The following is a 21,818-nucleotide window of genomic DNA, read 5'->3' as shown; positions in this document are numbered from 1 at the left end:
TTTTTTTTTGCACCGGGGATTGAACTCGGGGGCACTCGACCACTGAACCACATCCCCAGCCCTATTTTGTATTTTATTTATTTTTATTTAGAGAAAGGGTCTCACTGAGTTGCTTAGAGCCTCGCTTTTGCTGAGGCTGGCTTTGAACTGATGATCCTCGCGACCCGGCGTCTCAGCCTCCCAGAGCTGCTAGGATTACACCGCGCCAGGCACAAGTGTATCTTTTTAACGACTGCACTCCAATGTGGATATAATAGAAGTTAATTGCTATTCGTCAGTTCAGGGAACACCTTGGAGAGGTGGTGTTCTGTCAGGAAACCATCTTTTCCCTGAACTGAAAAGCTCTTCCTAGTAAAATGCCTTTCTGGAAGTAACTACAACTTTTGCACAACCAAATCACACCAGAGGCAGCACTCTGCCCCGCCCCCAACTCCCATCCTCAGATTCCCCTTCCACCCCCAGTTGTAGAAGGGAATATCAGCACAGTCCAAGCAATGGAAACTGCCAGAGAATGTAATAAATCAGATGAGAGAATCAAGTCCGGAAAGGAATCCCTTCACTCAAATGCTAAACAGGTTCTTTTCTGCTGGTCAAATTATCCTCCACAACCCGATCCTCCCCATCCCCACATTTCAAAAAAGCCCTTCTTTCTAAACAAGACAGGGACTTAAAGTATTTCCTCCTGCAGATTATGTTTCAAATATGTGATCTCAATTCAATTTTGGAGGGAGAATGGGAAATGGGGGGAAATTTAGATCTCTTAAGTCTTCTAAGATCTCTCACAGTAGGGCTTTTCAAACTTTAATGTACAATTATCCAAGGTTTTTTCTTTTTTTTAATGGTACTGGGGTACCAAAGCCAAAAATCTCAACCTTCTCTTCTCCAAGCATAGAATCTTTGCTACAATATATATTTTTTAGTTCATTTTATATTACTTCATTGATTTTTTAATTAAAATTTTTTTCTAGTTGTAGATGGACAGAATCTTTTATTTTTATGTGGTGCTTAGAATCAAACCCAGTGCCTCACACATGCTAGGCAAGTGCTCTGCTCTGTCACTGAGCTACAGCCCCAGCCCTATTTCACTGATTTTAAGACGCACTTTTTTTTTTTTTTCATATTACAACAGTGATGTCAAGATTCACAATTATAGATGCTAGGACTGGCAGTGTGGCTCTGTGGTAGAAAGCTTCCCTAGCACATGCAAAGCCCTGGGTTTGATCCACAGTAACATACACACACGCACTATTTTACATTCAATGGAACATGATAGCTAATAATTCTTATTGCTAGGGCTGGGGATGTGGCTCAAGCGGTAGCGCGCTCGCCTGACATGCGTGCAGCCCGGGTTCGATCCTCAGCACTACATACCAACAAAGATGTTGTGTCCGCCGAGAACTAAAAAATAAATATTAAAAATTCTCTCTCTCTCTCTCTCTTAAAAAAAATAATTCTTATTGCTCTATTTCAATTGCCTTTACCATATTTTGCATATGGATAATTCTACTTGCAGTAGGCAGTGTAATACACTAATAGATTGTACATCCTGCTGATCTCTCTGCATCTACCCTCTTTTGTCCTCTCTGGCCCAGAGCTTACTTTACAAGTTAATTATCTTTCTAATAGGCAATCAGGTGTGCTCTTGGTCCTCTGTATCTACTAGGGACAAAGTACTGTAGGTACAGCAAAGAGTGCCAGATGCTTATTCTTTTAACTTCTTTTTGTCTATCAAATATTGGCCTAAAATTTCATCTTTTCTAAAATAGCTGTTTATTCTCTTCCCTACAGGCCTAGGCACTCCTTGCAACCCTTGTCTTTCTTAACATCTGGGACATAAAACAGGGCTTGGAAAGTATCTGTTGAATGAAAAAACCAGCCAGCACTGGCTCGAGTCATTTCTGCCCCCCAAGTTCTTTAGTAGGAAAATTGAAGCAAGACCTTTCTTTAAAAAAGCCCAGTGGTAAATACATGGCACTGAAAATGAAATGGTTTCAGGGAAGAAAATTTGGTTTCTGACTTCATTAAACATGTGCATGAAAAAATATCTGCTAGGGTATGTCACTTAGTGGTAGAATGCTTGCTAATTTTAAAGAAAACATACTTCTTACACAAGACAATTTAAACTGATGCAAAATATTTATTCCAAGTTAGTTATTTTATGCAGTAGTTTTTCCCCTCAACAGACTTGTGATAACCACATCTTTTAAATCTGTAAATAATGTTATCAAAATAATCTTAATCTTTGAAATCTCACAAAAATTTATATTTTACAATCCACCCTGAATATCAAGGCTGCAAGAATAACACATTTCCTATATCCAAATATTTTACAGCTGTACCCAAAAAGGAAAAAAGAAAACAAAAACAAACAAACAAACAAAAGCCCACATATGCTTTGTTAAGGGCTAAAGTTACCCGAGCAGCCAAAAATAAAATAAAATATCCAAATTATTAGCATTAATTTAATACAATTATAACTTCAATAGTCACTTTGTCATTGACAATGATTGCTTGAGCACAGGGGTGAGTGCCCCAAGGGCTGGTAGTAGAAGCTGTTGCTGCAGACCAGTGTCTCCTCCTCTCTGCATCTCTGCACTGCCAGCTCCCACCTGTGCATCGCCCCATATGTACTGTGTGTTGTGTATTTAAAAAAATCTTTCCCACCACACAAACATCTATTAAGCAGATAACAGGGAAGAACAACAACAAAAGCTAAACAAGCCAACTGCTCTTTCTTTGGGATATGATTATTTCCCTTGTGCATGAAATATTCAACAACATAAGAAAAGGAAAAGAACAATTTCTTTTGTATATTCCCTAAACACACAAGCTGAGTTTACTGAGTCAGATTAACTGTGAGCCTTTATATGCCTACTTCCAGGCATCATCATCTGATGTTTCACTGCTACTTGTTTCTGTGTCTGAGTCCTCAAACTCTGCTTTACAAGTGCTTCTCCAAGGGGAGAATAGGCTGGAACCGCGGCTCTGTAAGAAGCCATTCTTTCCGAAGCCATTTCTTCTCAGCTGTGGTTAGCATGGGAGAGAAAGGAAAAAAATAATCCATCAATGACCACACTGGCTTGTGGGACATAGGAAAAGGCCAGGCCTCAATTTGATATGAGGGAAAATGGGAGATGGGGGAAAACTTAGATCTTCTAAGACCTCTCACAGTAGGGCTGTTTAAACTTTAATGTACAAATAATTATCCAAGGTTGGCTTTTTTTTTTTTTTTTTGGGGGGGGGAGTACTGGAGTACTAGTGATTGAACCCAGGGGTGCTTTTACAACTGAGCTTCATCTTCATTTTTTGAGACATGGTCTAAGTTGATTAGGGCTTAGCTAAGTTGCTGAGGCTGGCCTTGAAATCATAATCCTGCTGCCTCAGCCTCCCACAGGTGTGTGCCACCACGCCAAGCACCTGTGATTCATTTTGTCCGAGGTAGGATTTGAGATTTCCTATTTCTGAGTTCTGAGTGGTAAGGTCTTACGTCAGCCTGTAAATTTTCCTTCTGTGTCATTTATTCATCTGTCATTTATATGCCACCAGAATGTAAACTCAAGGAGGTTTACAGAAACTTCATTTATCTTGTTCATTGTTGTAAACCTTAGGATCTGGCAGGGTTTTCTTTGTTCTTGTTTTTTAAAATGCTGGGGATCAAATGCAGGGTGTCACCTATATAAGGCAAGAGATCTACCAGTGAGCCAAATCCTTACCCTTTGGCAGAGTTTTATTCAGAGAAAGTGGCCAAGCATTTGTTGAATGAATTCATGTAAGCCTTTTGGTTTCTTAGTTCTCGCCAGAGCAGCAGAAGGAACTCAGGGCTGAATATAGAGAAAGTTCTGGCTTCTTCCTAAACACAGAGCTCAGTCCTTTGGAACATAATCTTGGGGTTCTGATAAGGGGTTAGAGCTATGAGGATGAAGAATGTTACCTTCTGGAATCTGCTAGTCACTGGCCTGTTGGTATACCTACCACTGGAGATCCTTTTTATTCAGGCAGAGTTTGATGCTCCTTTATATTTCTACTATGGTAATTACTTTATACTTTCTTTCCTAGTGTTTAACTGGTCTCCAGGGAGGATTTATGACATACCTGCTCTGTCTTCATGTGGAACTCTTTTAGCTCATCCTCTGTGAGAGGAAGGCAATTCTCATCATTTTCAGGATATTCTTGCCATCCCATTGATTTCAATAACCTGGTGGAGGCAGAAAGACAAAGAAAATAGGACAACAGTAAGCCTAAGTGGGCAATCTACGGCTTTTCACAAGAAAATCTTAAGTTCTTTCAATTTCATGGCACTGTGGCCTCTCTCAGAACCTAATCCTACAATTCCCCTGGAATAGGAGATTTCTTTTAAGAAAGTACTCCCATACTTGGCAGGCTCCACAAGCTATCCAGTCGTGCCCAAGAAAGCTGGCTGCTTTATGTTCAAGGCCCTCATTTAAGCACCAGGGGTTTCAAGCATTCCAAGGCTCCTTTAAGGGGATTTTATGGTAACAGTTCATTTGGGACAGCACCACAGTCCCAGGAAACAGATTCTCATTTCTTTCCTTTTCGGACTGGAGCCATAAACTGAGTCTGAAATTCAATGACAAGAAAACTTTGGCGAGGAGATTGTGAAAAACTTGGCCAAGTCTGTGAGAGAATGCTAAGTAGCCAACAGGCCAACCTATGTTAACACTGAATAAGTTACAATGTTCATGGACTCTTCTCTCTGTATGCCCAATTCAGTTCTATCCAAGATGTCATAAGAATGTTTAAGATCCTCACCAACAAGTCACACATAGCATTCTTTTTTTTTTTTTTTTAAAGAGAGAGAGAATTGCGCCGCACGCATGCCAGGCAAACACACTACCGCTTGAGCCACATCCCCAGCCCAACATTCTTTATGATCTTGTCCTCTCTTACCTATGCTCTGCTTCCAGAGAGTGTGAAAGGACCTCCCCTTCTTCTACTACAGGGAGAGAAAGACCATTCTGAAGACAGCCTTCCTCCCCATTTTCCTTTGGTTCAGGTGTGCTGTTGTCCTCCAACTGCAATAAATAAAAGGAAGGACACACTTGATTTAATGATCCTTTTTTCCCTTTTGGTACCACGGATTGAAGCCAGAGGTGCTTAATCACTGAGCGAAATAAATCCCCAGACCCACCCCCTTTTAAAAATTTTGAGACAAAGTCTCATTAAATTGCTGAAGTTGGTCTCAAAATTTGTAATCCTCCTGCCTCAGCCTCCAGAGTCACTGGGATTACATTCATGCACCACCCACTTGGCTTATGATTCTTGTTGTAAGACAAGCAACCTACAAAATCATGGAGTCAGAACCCAGGAAAGTGCTTTCTGAAGAAAACCTCAGCCCACAGGTTTTTCCCACTTAAAAATGGGACCTGCTATATAAAAAACTGAATTTCAAAGTTTACATGGAATGGCAAAAGATCCGGAATAGCTAATATGATATTAAAAGAAAAGAACAAAGTTGGAGGACTGATGCTACCAGACATTAAGGCTTACTATAATAGCTAGAATAATCAACACAGTGTGGTTTTTGCAAAAGAATAGACAAACAGATCAATGGAACAGAATAGAGTCCAGAAATACATAGTCAACTGATCTTTGAAAAGGGAACAAAGGTGATAAAATGGAGAAGAGACAGTTTTTTTCAATAAAGGTATGGGAACAACTGGGCATCCATATACAAAAAAAAATGAATCTAGTTGAAGACTTTATACCCCTTCACAAAATTAACTCAAAATTACAGATCTAAATTTAAATACAAAACCATACGATATCTAAAAATAATATAGGAGGAAATACAGATGACCTTAAATGTCAATGACTATTCTAGATACAACATCAAAGGCATGATCCATAAAAACAACTGACAACCACATCAAGGGAGGAAATGTTTGCAAAATGGGTATCTGACAGGACTCTTATCCAAGATATACAAAGAACTTTAAAATTCAACAAGAAAACAACCTGATTTAAAAATAGGCAGAAGACCTAAACATAAGATATACATAGCAAATAGGCATATGAAAGGATGAGCCACATCTCATATCACCAGGGAAATGTAAATTAAAACATTCTCCTTCATTATTGGTAGTAATGTAAATGGTATAACTCCTTTGGAAGACAGTTTGGTGGTTTCTTTCAAAACTAAATATGCTACCAGGTACAGTGGACCATGCCTATAAATAATCACAACTACTTGTGAGGCTCAGGCAAGAGGACTGTCAAGTTCAAGGCCAGCCTTGACAATTTAGCAAAAGACAAAAGGGCTGAAGATGTGGCTCAGTTCTAAACTGCCCCGGGATCAACTCGCAGTACTAAAAACAAAAACAAACCACCTTCCTCTGCGAAACCCAAACCAAAAAAACCTCAACACGCTGTTACCTTATGATCTAGCCATCACAATGGCTAAAGGACCTGACAACTAATGGTCACAAAAACTTGCACACAGTTGTTTACAACAGCTTTATTTATAATTACTAGAACTTGGAAGCAATTAAGATACCCTTCAGTAAGTGAACCTAATGGTCAATAAAATAAATCCCAGTTTGAATCTCTGATGAACAATGAATTAAATTCACTTTACCAAAGGCTCTTACTTTTACAGATACTATGTACATTTTAAAATCTTGCCATTTCTTTCACCCTTAAGGAAAAAACAAATGAACAAACAAAAAACCCCCTACATATAACAAAGGAAAATATCTATATTGTCCCAGAGAACTCATATACTCTTACATCCTCCAGCTTGTCACAGTCTCTGTTCTCTGCAAAGTCTCCATTTCGGTCATCCTTCAAAGTCTTCAGGAATTCACTCTTCCTGTCAGTGGTTCGGCGGGTCAACTTGGTCAGACGAGAGGAGCTGATCTCAATTGGAGGGGTAATGCTGGAGGGACTCTAGGCAAATACCACAAATAGGTTTGCTCCTGATAGCAAAGGGCAAGCACTGAGATTCTCTGGATTACTTCTAAATGGCACAGATTTCCAGAATCTGGCAGCCTATTTAATACTCTCATCTTTTAACAAAAAAGGTAATCCTTTTTTTTAATGACTTATTTTTGCAGGTTTTCTATAGTTAAGACTTGCTGGCCTATATAGCATCTTCCTGATCCTTCTACAGACACCAGCAGTATGCTGGTGTAGGTCTATCACAGAACATTCACCCCACTCAGCTACTGTCCACTTTTGTATGCTCATAATGGGAGACAAAAGCAAAAAAAGAAATTCTCAGTTAAGCATAGTTAACAAAAGAAATGGCATTACAGCTACAGAGTCATGGTGGATATCTTAGTGTAAGTAAATAGGAAATGGCAACTTTGGAAAAGGCTGTCCTGCATTATCCTCACTCACCTCTTTGGGAGAGCTGAGAACTGCGCCACCAGCCAGTACCACTGGTTTGGTAACAGAAATTGGATTGGTAAATGATGACTCCCGGCTAGAGGAAAGGGATCCTGATTTGTGTTCCATTCTGCTAGATTTCCATGCATTGGGCTATATGGGAATAAATATATAAGTCAAAACAAGCATACAAATAGGAGCTCAGCTTGTAAAATCTTAAAGGAAAGAGTGAAATGTTATGTGGGAATGCAAGTCCCCAGAGCTTACCTGTCTCAACATGTTTGGGAGGTGTACAAACCCTTTCTGAGATTAGACATTGAAGGATAAAGGAAGATGGAAAGCAGAGGAGCCGTATGGGATGTTAACAGGTATTTATCAAAAGAGCTCTACTTCAATCAGCCTGAGAGGTGCTGGGGTGATCAAAGTTCAATGGTTCACATTACTGTGTTTAAGTGCACAGATAAATTTGACAAGATGTCCCATTTAACCCAATTTTTCAAAAATTTTCTTTTTTAGTTACAGATGGACATAACACTTTTATTATTTTATTATTTCTTTAATGCGGTGCTGAGAATCGAACCCAGGGTCTCACATGTGCTAGGCAAGCATTCTACCATTGAGTCACAACCCCAGACCCTCAATTTTTCTTTTATGACGTTATTAACTTCCACATAACACATCAAAAAAATGCTGTTTTCTAGAAACTTTGAAGGCAAGAAGCTACTTCAAGGCTACCTAGCGCCTCCTCCCCCTTTTGGTACCAGCAATCGAACCCAGGGACACTTAACTATATCCCCAGCCATTAATTTTTTTTTTTAATTTTAAGACAGGGTCTCGTTAAGTTGCTGAGGCTGGTTTTAAACTTGCAATCCTCCTGCCTCAGTCTACTGAGATGCTGGGATTACAGATGTGTATGCATCACTGTACCCAGCAGAGGCCCCTTTTTTTCTTAGTTTTGTGGAGTCTGGCCATGACCCCAACTCTGATGGCAGCACAGTATATCTGGAATGCTCTATTTTTTTGAGTCAATGACACTATCTGAGGAGACCAAGAAAGATGAGGCAAGTCAATGGGGCTGAAGCAAATGGAAAATTTTTACTTATTTTTGCAGACTGAAATATTATAATCAAGAGACTTAAAGTAGAAAGGGTTTGTGTGAAAATTATTCCTTTCTTGGGTACCCTCTTGGTTGAGGGTACAATAGATGACACAGTAACTTTACAAAAGGAATTAATTTTACTGCATATCTACCATGTACCAGGTGCTTGTCATATAGTTTTATTTTGTTCTTAAACACATCAGATACAATCAGTATTATTTTTGTGGGACTGGAGACTGAACTCCAGAGTGCTTTACCACTGAACTACATCCCAAGTGTTTTTTGAGATAGAGTCTCAAGAAGGCTGGCCTCAAACTTGTAACCCTCCTGTTTCAGCCTCCAGAGTCGTTGGGATTACAGGTATGTGCCACTGCCCAAAGTTTAGGTATAATTATTGTTATGTTGACTTTATTTTAGAGAGAACGACACTTAAGACAATAACGTTATGCAATTTGTTCAATGTCACTCAGCTAGTACATGATTTTGCTTTTCCACTATCCAATAAAACCTTTAAAAAGAATATACAATTAGATAAGGGAGACAACGGCCTAACCGAATGAAGATAAAACTTTTTTTTTTTTAGCTCTGGCACTGATGAAAATCAAAAGATGACTGCTTGTGTTAACATTAAAGATGATTTGTGGCTTCCTCAGTTATAAAATGTTACTAGAAGCCTTGTCTTTCTTTTAACGTTGTCACCTCATGGCACAAAAAACACTTTTGTGTTTCTGCCACAGTAGTACAAAAGGTTTACCAGATAGCTTTACATGTAATAGGATGCCTACATCGATGCTTAATTTTATTCCAACTTAATCTTTAGTAACTTAAAACACTATGGCATACTTTGTTCCCTGCAATACTTACTTCTATCTCCATTTTGTAAAACACCTCTTTTATAAATAACTAAAAAATCTCAACCTCACATTACAAAAGACAGCTTTCAAAAATATGTCTTCTTTGAGGAATGACATATTTATTGCTCATTGCCAAATTTTTCTAAACATCTCTCTTTCCCTTTCCCTGATGCTTCATTCTCTAGGTTCTGCTCTTACTTCCTGAATCCCTTTCAGTCTTTTCTATTGATGTAGGCATTCTATAGTTTTCTATGCTCACAACTCTTCTTCTGCTGTTATTTTTTCCTAGGTGAACTTCATTAGAAAAACTAGTTCTGTGGAATAAATCAGTTTAAAATAAAATTATGTAATAATATGTAAAACTGTATCTCTATCCCCAGCTTTTCCCCTAAGCTTTTTACAGGTCTACCTGAAGTCTTGTTCATCACTTCACTCATACTAGCCACACAGAATCACTTGCCTCCTCCCAAATATGGCATGTTCTGCCCCCATTTTGGGGTAATGGTTCCTTTTGCCTAAAATATCCCACCCACTTTATTTGCTCTTTAACAAACTCATACTTTTAAACTTTCATTTACTGAGTAATTAGGATGAGCTAGGAAATGTATTTCAAAATCTTTAAAACTTTAACTTCATTAAAGTTCATTTAACTTTATTCTTTCACTACAATTACGTGACAGATATAATTAACCCTTCAATTTTTTTGTTAAGGAGAATTAGCAAAATTAAATAACTTGCTCAAGATACTAGCCCTGGAGAGCGACACAAAGATTCTTAGTTAAGTTTAACTCTAAATTCTCAACTTCTCTCCTCTTCATCCTTCAAGATGGGAGGTATCCTGGAACAGCACAAACAGCACTGTTGTGAAATTAGATATGGTTTAAAAGTGTTGAATCCCCCCCCCACCTTTTTTTTATCTGGTATAGGGAACGGACCCAGAGGTACTTAACCATGTAGCCACATCCCCAGCCCTGGTATTTTCTATAGAGAAATGAGTTGCTTAGGACCCCACTAAATATCTGAGGCTGGCTTTGAACTCAGATCTTCCTGCCTCAGCCTCCCAAGGTGCTGGGATTATAGGTGTGCACCACTATGCCCAGCTAAGAGACCTCTTATTACTAAGGCCTAGCAAAGATCTTGGAACACAATAAAATGTCAACAAATGACAGTTCTCTTCCCTTTACCATGTATTTGAACACAGCTATAAAGACTTTTGAGGACCCTCCCCAGGCAGAGTATAATTTTAAAAAATCTCTTTCATTTTGTACATCTAGTGACACAATGCTTAATACTGGGGACTGAATACAGGGGTACTCTACCATTGAGCCACATTTCCAGCCTTCTTTTATTTTTTTAAAAAACATATTTTTTAGTTATAGATGGACACAGTGCCTTTGTTTTTATGTGGTGCTAAGGATCAAACCCAGTGCCTCACACATTAGGAAAGTGCTCTCTCTACCCACTGAGCTACAACTCCAGCCCCCGCCCCTTTTAATTTTTGAGACAGGGTTTCGATAAGTTGTCAGGGTTAACCTTGAAGTTGCTCCCGCCTTAGTCTCCTGAGTTGTTGGGATTATAGGTGTCTGTCACCAGGCCCTGATGAGTGTTCAATGTATAAATACTCAATTTTAGTATTAACTATTAGTCATCTCATTTCTTTCTTTCTCTAACATTTCACACTCAGGGTACCCCAAAACCACACTCCTCATGTTTCCTAAAAACTGATTTTTATAGTTATCCCAGTTTTCCAGGTAAGAATGCTCAGTGTACTCTGCTTTCTTTCTCTAATCATTATTCTCTCAGTGTATTCTGCTTTCCCATTATAAGTCACCTCTCTTCTCTGTCAACTGTCATCATCCTGTTCAAGCTTTATCTTTGAAAAGGATAGTAATGACAACCTTTACATAGTTTTCTCTTCATTTGCCCTTGACTCACAACAGGACTAAAGTCATGTTATACTGTGGATCATGATTTTTATCCTCACCAATTGTTCACTCTTAAAATCCTTGAAGACAAAATGACATTGTCTTTCCCATTTTTGTAGTTTCTATAGTCTTAACAGAATGCTTGCAGACATCTCAAATGAAATAACTTATGAAAACTGTTTACAGTTAATATCTATTTTATAAATGGAGAAACCGAAACCAAGAAGTTAAAAAACTTGCTTAAGGTCATACCACAAGAGCAAGATGGAACTTATTTACTTCAAAACTCTATTAACTTCCATTATAGAGTGTTTCTTTATAATATCTGCTCTCCTCACTTGAATTAACATTCCTTCTTTTTTTAACATCAGAGGAATAAGTATCCTAAACCTTTTAGAAGATAATTCATACAGTTTAGATTTTAAAAGTCCACTAAAGGGCTGGGGATGTGGCTCAAGCGGTAGCGCGCTCGCCTGGCATGCGTGCGGCCCGGGTTCGATCCTCAGAACCACATACCAACAAAGATGTTGTGTCCGCCGAGAACTAAAAAAAAAATAAATATTAAAAATTCTCTCTCTCTCTCCTCTCTCACTCTCTCTTTAAAAAAATAAAATAAAATAAAATAAAAAGTCCACTAAAGGTCATGTGTTGAATGATTGCTCCCCAGACCACGATGTTATTGAGAAGTAGTGAAATTTTTAGGCTTGGTGAAAGGAAGTTTAGCTCATTAGGGGTTTCCCCTTAAATGGAATATTGGGACCCAGGCCCTTTCCTGTCTATCTCTCTGGCCACCAAGAGGTGACTAGTCCTCCTGTGCCACACATTTCCATAAGTCATAATTGATGCTAGATTTCTTTGTATTTGTTTCTAAGCATCAAACACAGTGCTTTTGCACAATGGAAAGTGAATTAATGCTCAGTGTTTCTTTTTTTTTAAGAAACACTAACTTTTAATTGCTTCGTTAGGCTAAAATTTATTCAAGCAATTATGTGCTAATAAAGGAAACAGGGATATAAATATGAAGAGGATCTGAAGCCTGTCCTTAAGGAGGTTATACATAAGCAAATACAACAGATAAAATTTTATAGCTACTGTGGTAAGAGACAAGAGCACTATGTTCCCATAGAGATATAACAATTATTTAGATCTTTAGTTGTAATAGAAAAGGTTCATAAAGAGATTGGCATGACCTTAAAGAGAAAGAAGAGAAAAAAAGGGGCAGTAAATGAAGAAGATAGATAGCACTTAGGTTATGAAGAATTAATTGCACATGCGACTGCTAAGTAGTTTGAACACGGAATTATCAGATGAGAAATTGGTAACTACTGTCCATGGGCCTAATCTAGCTTGAAGTGTTTTTGTATGGCTCTTAAGCTAATTATTCTTACATGTTTAAAGGGATACAAAATAAGATGTAATACATAACAAAGACCATATGTAACCAGAATAGACTAAAATATTTATTATCTGGCTCTTCATTTAAAAAAAAAAAAAAAAAAAAAAAGGACCAATCCCTGCTATAAATGGTTTAGAAACACTGAAAGGATTTAGGAAGGGATATGATATATTCAGTTTTTCTTTTCTTTCCTTTCATTTTTTTCTGGGGGGGTGGGGGGGGTTGGGGGGTTGAGAAGGTGGTGGGGAGGATGGAGTCTATGTTGCCCAGGCTGGCCTCCAACTCCTGGGCTCAAGTGATCCTCCTGCCTCAGTCTCCTGAGTAGCTGGGACTATAGGTGCGTGCCACCGCGCCTGGCTGTATTCAACTGTTTTAGGATGATCATTCTGGCAGTTCTGTGGAAGATGAATATAGGAGAGATAAGAAAATAAAAGAGTACACTTCAACACTAAATGTGGGATGACAAGGTCCTAAACAAGAACAGCACAGTGGGAATAACTTAGAGGGGCTTTATAATTACTTGGCTGAAGGGAATGAGTGAGAAGGTTAAGGAGAAGAGGAAAGAAGCAGCCACGGTAGTCAGCAGAATGATCAAATTAATGTTAATGCTATTAGTGGAAAGGCAAACTAGGAGAAACAGGTTTATGAGATGAAGCTAATCCAGCAGGCAGCTGCAGAGTCTGGAGACATAGTACAAGCTACACATATAAGGTACTACTGAATGAATGTCTGATGAATGATGTTTGATAGGAACAAACAAATTTACTAAATGTTTTCTGATTTATTCCCAAACTTATGTTGTACAGGTTCTTACACTGATTCCAAATTATACCTTGGAAGGAGGTGGTGCAGGCTTAGGAACCAAGTTCTTATAGACACTTGGAACCATAGTTGATGATTTGTTCCCATTTGCATGGTGAGATCCTGGTGAGGTGAATGCAGCAGAGAAGGCAGCAGCAGGATCCTCTTTGGAAACTTTTTTGATAACTAGCATCTTGGAGGGTTGCTTGGCACTAGGTGGATTTTCTGTGAAATACAATAATGAAGACATAAAAGAATGTCACGCTTGTTGAATAACACAAAACACAATATTTTGTATCAAAGTCTCACCTTCAACAAATAAGGTGAGAGTAGAGACCAAGGAAGCAAACATTTCCTGTTGTGCACTTAACGGATATTCTTAAAAGCAACACTACTTGGGAATTATAGGACAAATGGTAGCATATGAAGCACTTGGTATTAAATTCAAACACCAGCCAGAAAGCACAAAGATGTTAGCAGTACTTTAGAGATACAATTTGTCTAATGTACAATGCTACCAGTCAGGCAAGGACCATACAAGAATATATCCAAAGGTAGCAGGCTCCTGATAGCAAGGAAATGGAGAAATGAGTTAACTGGGGAAAGAAATCTGCCATGGGATTCTGTGATGAGCAAAAACACGAGCAACATCATTAGCAAAAAGAGGTACAGCTATCACCCTTAATCCTATAATAATGGATTCAAATCCAGGCTTAGGTATGCCAAAGCCTTCCTAAATAATATACCCGGCTATGTACAGAACACATCTCATAAAGGGTCCAGGAGAGTTCAATTTGTAAATGTCAAAGATTATAATCATGTTTTGGGACACACTGATTTTTATTTCAATTTTTTATGTCTTCTTATTCCCAACAAATACAAATAAATATGTGCATTTATGTTTTCCCCTTGCCCTACACCATAGGCATCATTTATAACCCTACCACCACCACCAAAAATCAACAACTGGAATTCAGAGGAACAAAATTGTATATACCCAGGATGTAGTGTTATACAACCTTTTGAAAAATACTTCTTTTTAAGCTGTTAAGGATCAAACCCAAGGCCTCACTCTTGCCATTGAGCTATATCCCTAGCTATCAAAGAATACTTCTGAAGTGTCTATTTAGTAATATGGCAGAATGTTGAAGATTATACTGTTATGTATACTCGTTTATGAAACATTCATAACATAAATACAATAAAAAATATTAACTATTTTAAATGGATTAGCAATGCTAACTTCAAAATTACTTTTTTTTAAGAGAGAATTTTTTAATATATATATATATATATTTTTTTTTTTAGTTTTCGGCAGACACAACATCTTTGTTTTTATGTGGTGCTGAGGATCGAACCCAAACTGCATACATGCCAGGCAAGCACGCTACCTTTTGAGCCACATCCCCAGCCCCTCAAAATTACTTTTTAATGATTTTATATTAGTATCCCTTTACTTAAAATCTCCTTTCAAAATCAGGGATCTAAAAGCTTTCAATTATCTGTATTCTGAGGGAGGCAGAGTCATCTGCCATCCTTTTAGACACTTAAATTAGTGAAGAAATAATAGGTGTTAGTTACCAAGGGCAAATGGATGAAATGAGAAGCAAGAGATAAAGAAACAAGAAAAAGAATTTTGCTCCTCTCCCTGGTTTAAAAAAAAAAAAAAAAAAAAAAAATTCAAGTTGTGCCTTTAAAATGGCAAAATCTACCTACCCCACACTCCAGAAGGGGTCCCAATAGGTCTGCATGGCTGATTCTGTTTGCCAGCTTCTGGATTCAAAGAAGGCTAGGAAAAAAGGAATATGAACAGTTGATATAAAAAGCTTATCATCTGGGGACTTTTGCAAAGTAGCCATCACCATGGACCTACCAAATAATTACAAGTTATTAGCACTTACTAATTTAATGTTGTATTTAAAATTATAACAAAGAGAAAATGTTGAAATGCAAAACCAATAAATGTTATGTTGCATTTAGGCTTTCTTGAGTTCTACTTCCTCTGATGTAAGTGGGATTTCACATATTAACAGACTTAATGTCTTAAGTTCTCACCTTCCTATATGATATATACACCAAATAAGGAGGCAACAGAAAGCTGAACAAACAAGGATGTGGATCATTTTTTGTAGACTTAAGGAAGATAATCTGGTCAGTGAAATGAACAGTATTCAATGCACATCTAAGATTCCTTTAGAGTAAGCCCAACCATGTGCCAGGGACTGTTTTAGAAATAAAAGGCAAAGAAGGGCCTTTGTCAAACCTCACAGAGTTACCATATCACTACAAAGATACACTTGTAGACACGTAAGTACCATAAAAGGTTCCACAGACTGATAAAATTTTCCATTAGGGAAGGACTACTCAGAGAGGAAAGGATAATTCCATTTGAAAGAGAAATGTTGTCAGAAAAGGTTTTGTTATAAGTAATAACTAAGAAGAGTCAGTGAATTCCAAAACTGAAAAATGTGTGATTTAAGAACAGAAAGCTCAATGAATACTCTAAAATAGGAAAGCATGAAAAAGAACAGAATATTGAGAGATCAACAAATAGGTCAGCATGATTAGTGCTAGGGAAGAAAAGGAGGTCTTCTACAGGAAAAGAGATACCTTGCAAGATTGGCAACAGCTGGCTTGTGGAGGATCTTTTAGGGAGATTTAACTTTATTCTATAGTAATGGGGATCCATCCTCCAGCCATGGAATTAACATGATTAAATCATCAATTTACAAAAATCACTGTGGCAACAGCTTGAAAGATGCTGTAAGCATTTAGTTTAAGCATTAAGACCATTAGGAGACCAATTCCATAGTTCAGAAAAGTAATCAAAGCAACAAGAATGGAGGAAGCCATGGAGGGAAGACAGAAAGAATTAAGCGCAATAGACTGGATTGTATGTGGGTAGGAGGATGACACTGGTGTTCAAGCCCAAACTTTACAATCTGGTAACAGGGTAAGAAAACAGCTTTCCAACACAAATGCCTTTAGGACATTAAGCAAACAATAAAAAGACATGCAGAATCTAGTAGAAAGCATCTAAGTCAGACTCTCTAAAGGTGGGGGGGCTCAGCTAGCACATATTTCTCACTAAGTCAAGGTAAGAACCATTAGAATAGAAGAATAAGCAAATACATGTATCCATTTAACATGCCTGACCTAGGGAACATCACAGCTTAGCCTAGCCTACCTAAAAACACTGCTTACAACACTTAAATTAGCCTACTCCTACAAAATCGGGCAAAATCAACACAAAGTGTATTTTATAATAAAGTGTTAAATATCTCATATAACTTACTGAATACTATGTCAAAAGTGAAAAACAGAATGGTTGTATGGATATGCTTTTGTATTACTGTGAAGTTCAAAAGTTGTTAAGTTGAACCATTATAGTTGGGGACCATTTGAATTCAAACCTCATAATTTCTCTTTTAACCCTCATTTAGTCTTGATTCGACAATTAATCACTTTTTTCCTGTGCCGAGTGACGCTTGAACACAGGGCCCCACATAGACCACCACTGAGTTACACCTGCAGGTACTGACCATATATTAATATTTACCACCTTTTTTTTTTTTTTTGACACTGGGGATTGAACTCAGGGACACTCAACCATTGAGCCACATCCCCGGCTCTATTTTGTATTTTATTTAGAGACAAGGTCTCGCTGAGTTGCTTAGTGCCTTGACATTGCTGAGACTGGCTTTGAACTCACCATCCTCCTATCTCTTGAGCCTCTGGGATTACAGGCGTGCGCCACCAAACCTGGTCCACCTTGTTTTGATTGGTATCTTTCTGGTTAATTTGTCTGAAGCTTTTTCTCAAGAAAAGCAGAAGAATATCCTGAGTTTTTACACAATTATGTTTGTAATCTTTTTTTTAAAAAAATATTTTTTAGTTGTAGATGTACACAATACCTTTATTTTATAATTTATTTTTATGTGGAGCTGAGGATCAAACCCAGTGCCTCACACAGGTTAGGTGAGTACTACTGAGCTACAACCCCAGCCCCTACGTCTGTGATCTTTGTAACTGAGAAAGTTTGACAAATACAATCCTTTTTTCATATATTCTTAGTCTACTTACTTATTTTTTAAAATTTATATATATATATTTTTAGTTGTTGATGGACCTTTATTTTACACATTTATTTGTATTCAGTGCTGAGAATCGAACCCAATGCCTCACACATGCTAGGTAAGTGCTCTACCACTTTAGCCACAACCCCAGCCCACTCCATTTATTTTTGTTATAAAACTTTGCTGTTGAAGTATATTTTGATTTTCTTTCTCTTAAGTCACTCAATCTTTATGTCAGGATGTCCAAAGGATTTTTCTTTTCTTTTTTGTTCACATCTAATTAAAGACTACGTTTCAGTATTGGCTGCTATGGCTAGCCTTTTAATTTAAAGCTTTTTCATACAAATTTTCTTGTATTTCAATATATTTTTTGTTGAACTTTTCTTCAGTATTTAAGCTATTCCTTTTGTTTTGGTTTTCTTTAGGGACAGAGATGCTATTATGTTTATGTATATTGGACTTTTTTGTCTTACTTCTGTATTCACTTTTTTCCTCAGTTTTAATTTATCCATTTTTTCTTCATTTAAGATTTTTTTTGGTCTTCTAATTCTTGAAAAATGTGTTTTATTCTTTTGTATTCCTTCTTGTTTGGCCTTTTTTTCCTTAAATCTTTCATTACTTTTTTCCAGAGTTCTAGTACCATGAGCATTTCTGGATTATGTTTACCATTTTCTTAATATCATTTAGTTAATGTTTTAAGATAATAAATTATAGTTCATATCTGTTTTGTGGCGGTAGAAAGGAATTTGACCTTGATCCTTTCATGTTGCTCACTTATATATGATTACATTAGCTTCTGTTGATGGGTCTAGGTAGCTTTTCATGCTCTTGTTTTCAGTGTTCAAAAATATAATGACTTGGGCCTGGGTTCGATCCTCAGCACCACATACAAACAAAGATGTTGTGTCCGCCGAGAACTAAAAAATAAATATTTAATAAAAAAATAAAAAAAATATATATAGTGACTTATTTTTTTAATGCTGGATGTTCTGTCCCCCCCCCACCCACCTTTTATGTGAACTTTCCCTTTCCTTTGTCTATTATGTGTCTTTGTACAGCTCAGTCTGGACTATATTTCCAATAGTTGGAGACTTTGTTGTAAAAGAGAACATCAGCTAGTTGGTATAAACAATGAGAAGACCTGTGCTGGTTCTTGCAATTTACTGCTTCCAATTCCAAACTCATCTCTTCTATCTATTCTGTGAAAAATGTATCTGGCACTCTAAAATATCTGCAGCTGGAGTGTTAACTTTTGTTAATGCAAAGAGCTAAAAGAGTTTTGTTTCCTGTTCCAGTGTGCTTACTCTGTAGCCTCCTGCAGCACAGTTCCTCAAAGCCAAGTTCTGAAGTGCAAGTGAGACTTGAGTCCTGTAGCTTCCCTCAATACTCTAGGAGTAGTTATGAAGCAGAGTAACATCTCCCATGTATGGTTTTCCCAGGTACTCCATAGGGCAAACTTCTAGCACTTTCCCCCCAGAGAAGCATGTCAGCAACTGCTCTGCCATTCAGTGAGCCATAACTGAGTACTTACAAACAGGATCTGAACATTTAATAATAGCAGTAGTTACCATTAAAAAACAAAACAAAAAAACCCAACTATGTGTCATCAGGTATAGTGGCACATCCCTGTAATCCAACCAATTTAGTAGGCTGAGGCAGGAGAATGTCAAGTTTTAGGCAAGCCTGGGCAATTTAGCAAGATTCTGCCTCAATAAAATAAAAAGGACTAGGGATATAGCTGAGTGGCAAAGCATCTCTGGCTAATCCCTAGTACAAAATAAAAACAAAAAAACCCAACTATGTGTCATACATTATTTAACATACACCATAGTACAATGTAATAAGGTATGCATACATTACTATCTCTACTTAATAATTCCAGGACAATTACAACTATTTAACTTGCCCAAGGTAACTATATAAGACTATTTTAAAAATAAAAATAACTAAAAAAAAAAAAAATCTTTATTTATTCATTTATTTTTATGTGGTGCTGAGGATTGAACTCAGTGCTTCACACGTGAGGCAAGCGCTCTACCACTGAGCCACAGCCCCCCCAAAATAACTTTTAATTTAAAATAATAAAGTCAGCTCCAAACAATTCAGTCCCCAAACACCTTAAAACCTGTCAATGGTGCCCCTTCACCACAGGGATTGGAATGGATCACGGGGACATTCTACCACTGAATTATATCCCAACCCTTTTCATTTTTTGATTTTCAGGCAGGATCTTGCTAAATTGCCCAGAGTGACCTCAAACTTGCAATCCTCTTCCTTCAGGCTCCTGAGTAGCTAGGAATACAGACAGGTACCCATAGCAAAAGGCTAATCTGTAATTCATATATTACTTCTCTTTCTTGATATACCCTTTTCTTCTTTGGCTAATCACTCTCAGTCACCCTTATGGCTATTCCACAGGTTCTGCTCTGTGCCTCCTCCCCCTCTAACTAATATATTACTTTCTGTACTACTGGATATCTGGGTCATTCTGGATAAATACTCAAGAGTGTGTGAGGGAAACATAGATTTCCAAAGACTAAAGTTTTGAAGGACAGGAATTAATATATAACATTTACATCAAGGACCCTAGGACTTTTCTAGACTTGGGGAAGAGAGATTAATATCCAAATTTGATAGGGCTGGGTTTGTAGCTCAGTGGCAGAGTGTGTGCCTAGCATGTGTGAGGCACTGGGTTCGATCTTCAGCACCACATATAAATACATAAAAAATAAATTAAGTAAAGGTCTATTGACAACAACAACAAAAATCCAAACCCGACTCCTCTTTAGTTGATTTTTAAAATTCATCTCAGTGTTGAAGATTGAACACAAGGCCTCGTGCTTGACAAACAGTACTCTCCTGTCATTGAGCTATAGTTCCAACTCCTTTAGTTGACTTTATTAATATGCTGTTTAAGTGGCTATAAACAGAAGTTTCTGGTTACAACTGTAATCCCAGCTACTAAAGACACTAAGGCAGGAAGATTTCAAGTCTGAGGCAAGCCTCAGCAACTCAGTGAAACCCAGTGTGCATGCCTGTAAATTCAGTGGCTCAAGAGGCTGAGACATAAGGATCACAAGTTCAAATCCAGCCTCAGCAATGGTGAGGCACTAAGCAACTCAGTAAGACCCTGTCTCTAGATAAAATGTAAAACAGGGCTGGGGATGTGGTTCTGTGGTTGCGTGCCCCCTCCCGCCCAAACAACAAAAACCTTGTCACAACATAAAAAATAAAAAGGGTTGGAGATGTAGTTCAGTGGTAGAATGCCCCAAAATAACTAGAGTTGCACTATTTAAATAACTATAGAGTTGCTACATGTAGTCATTAAGTACTAAAATGTACTATGCTGAGATGTGCTATAAGTACAGGAAACACAGTGAAGACAGAATATAAAAATAATGTACATTATCTCACTAATAATTTAAGCATAGAGTATATGTTAAAGTAATAATATTCAGGATATATTTGGTCAAATAAAATATTTTGTTAATTTTAAAACTGAACTCTAAAAATTCCACTTTTCATTAGATACAATTCAATAAAACAGCATAAAATCTTGCTGAACATACATGCAGCTTAAACACTCAAAATTGCATATTCCTAACTTATTACAACAATTTTATGAGAGTAATATTAAAAGGGAAAAAACCTCTTATGATAATTTATGAAATTATATTTAGATACTAAACCTTAGAAAACTTCAGGAAAAATTACAATTTTTCTTTTAAACTCCAAAGGTGTAACGAAGAAAAATGTACTAAGATTTGCTGTAAGTTACATAGGAACTTTGATCATCATTTTCAAACTAACCAAATGAACTCCTTTCCTTTAAAAATAAACCTAAACTTAAGCCTCCCTTTTCTGTAATAGTACTAATAGGGTCTGTATTTAAGACCTAATTTGTTAACTACACATCTAGAGCTTCGTACTTACAAAGTCTTCCTCTTCAAACTGCAACTTTTCCACCTTGTCTTCTTTCTTTTCTTCCCTAATCTCCGTAGGTGGCTTTTCTTGAAAGGCACAGCCTTTCCGGGAATGAAAACTGCCATTCCAGTGTCGATGGTTCCCTGTGCCACCTCCACTACGCTGGTTTATGCCATCATGACCTCGGGAAGAACTATGCCAACTAGATAGGTTCCCTGTGATTCCAGCATATGCTCCCTTAGAGACACCAGAGTCCACAGAATCATGGCGGAAGAGGGAGGGCTGGTGCCAGGAATCTAGAATGGTAAGGAAAAGTGTTAACAGGTCAGATTGTCCACTTCCTGGAAATTCAGAAATGACTGGGGCTAGATGCTTCCTGATCTGGTTTATGGTACT

At 37.6% G+C, this 21,818-nt stretch overlaps 1 protein-coding gene across 4 annotated transcripts in view; it reads right to left on the bottom strand.

The window, feature by feature from the left end:
• Positions 1–2,117: 2,117 nt before the first annotated feature.
• The window catches only part of GPBP1L1 (GC-rich promoter binding protein 1 like 1), a 42,731-nt gene continuing 23,030 nt past the window's right edge, over positions 2,118–21,818 (bottom strand). For all 4 annotated transcript variants that reach the window (XM_081307221.1, XM_081307219.1, XM_081307220.1 and 1 more), the window contains 8 exons: positions 21,432–21,718; positions 15,139–15,211; positions 13,454–13,647; positions 7,360–7,500; positions 6,748–6,906; positions 4,909–5,033; positions 4,093–4,195; positions 2,118–3,024 (listed from right to left, as the gene is read on the bottom strand). In XM_081307221.1, the coding sequence (XP_081163347.1) occupies positions 2,872–3,024; positions 4,093–4,195; positions 4,909–5,033; positions 6,748–6,906; positions 7,360–7,500; positions 13,454–13,647; positions 15,139–15,211; positions 21,432–21,718 (1,235 nt within the window). In that variant the 3' untranslated portion in view covers positions 2,118–2,871. The remainder of the gene's footprint in view (positions 3,025–4,092; positions 4,196–4,908; positions 5,034–6,747; positions 6,907–7,359; positions 7,501–13,453; positions 13,648–15,138; positions 15,212–21,431; positions 21,719–21,818) is intronic.

The sequence above is a fragment of the Spermophilus citellus genome, assembly GCF_964194105.1.
Source record: "Spermophilus citellus genome assembly, chromosome: 9".
NCBI lineage: Eukaryota > Metazoa > Chordata > Mammalia > Rodentia > Sciuridae > Spermophilus > Spermophilus citellus.
Note: the sequence above shows the minus strand (reverse complement) of the source record. Positions and strands in the feature narration are given on the sequence as shown.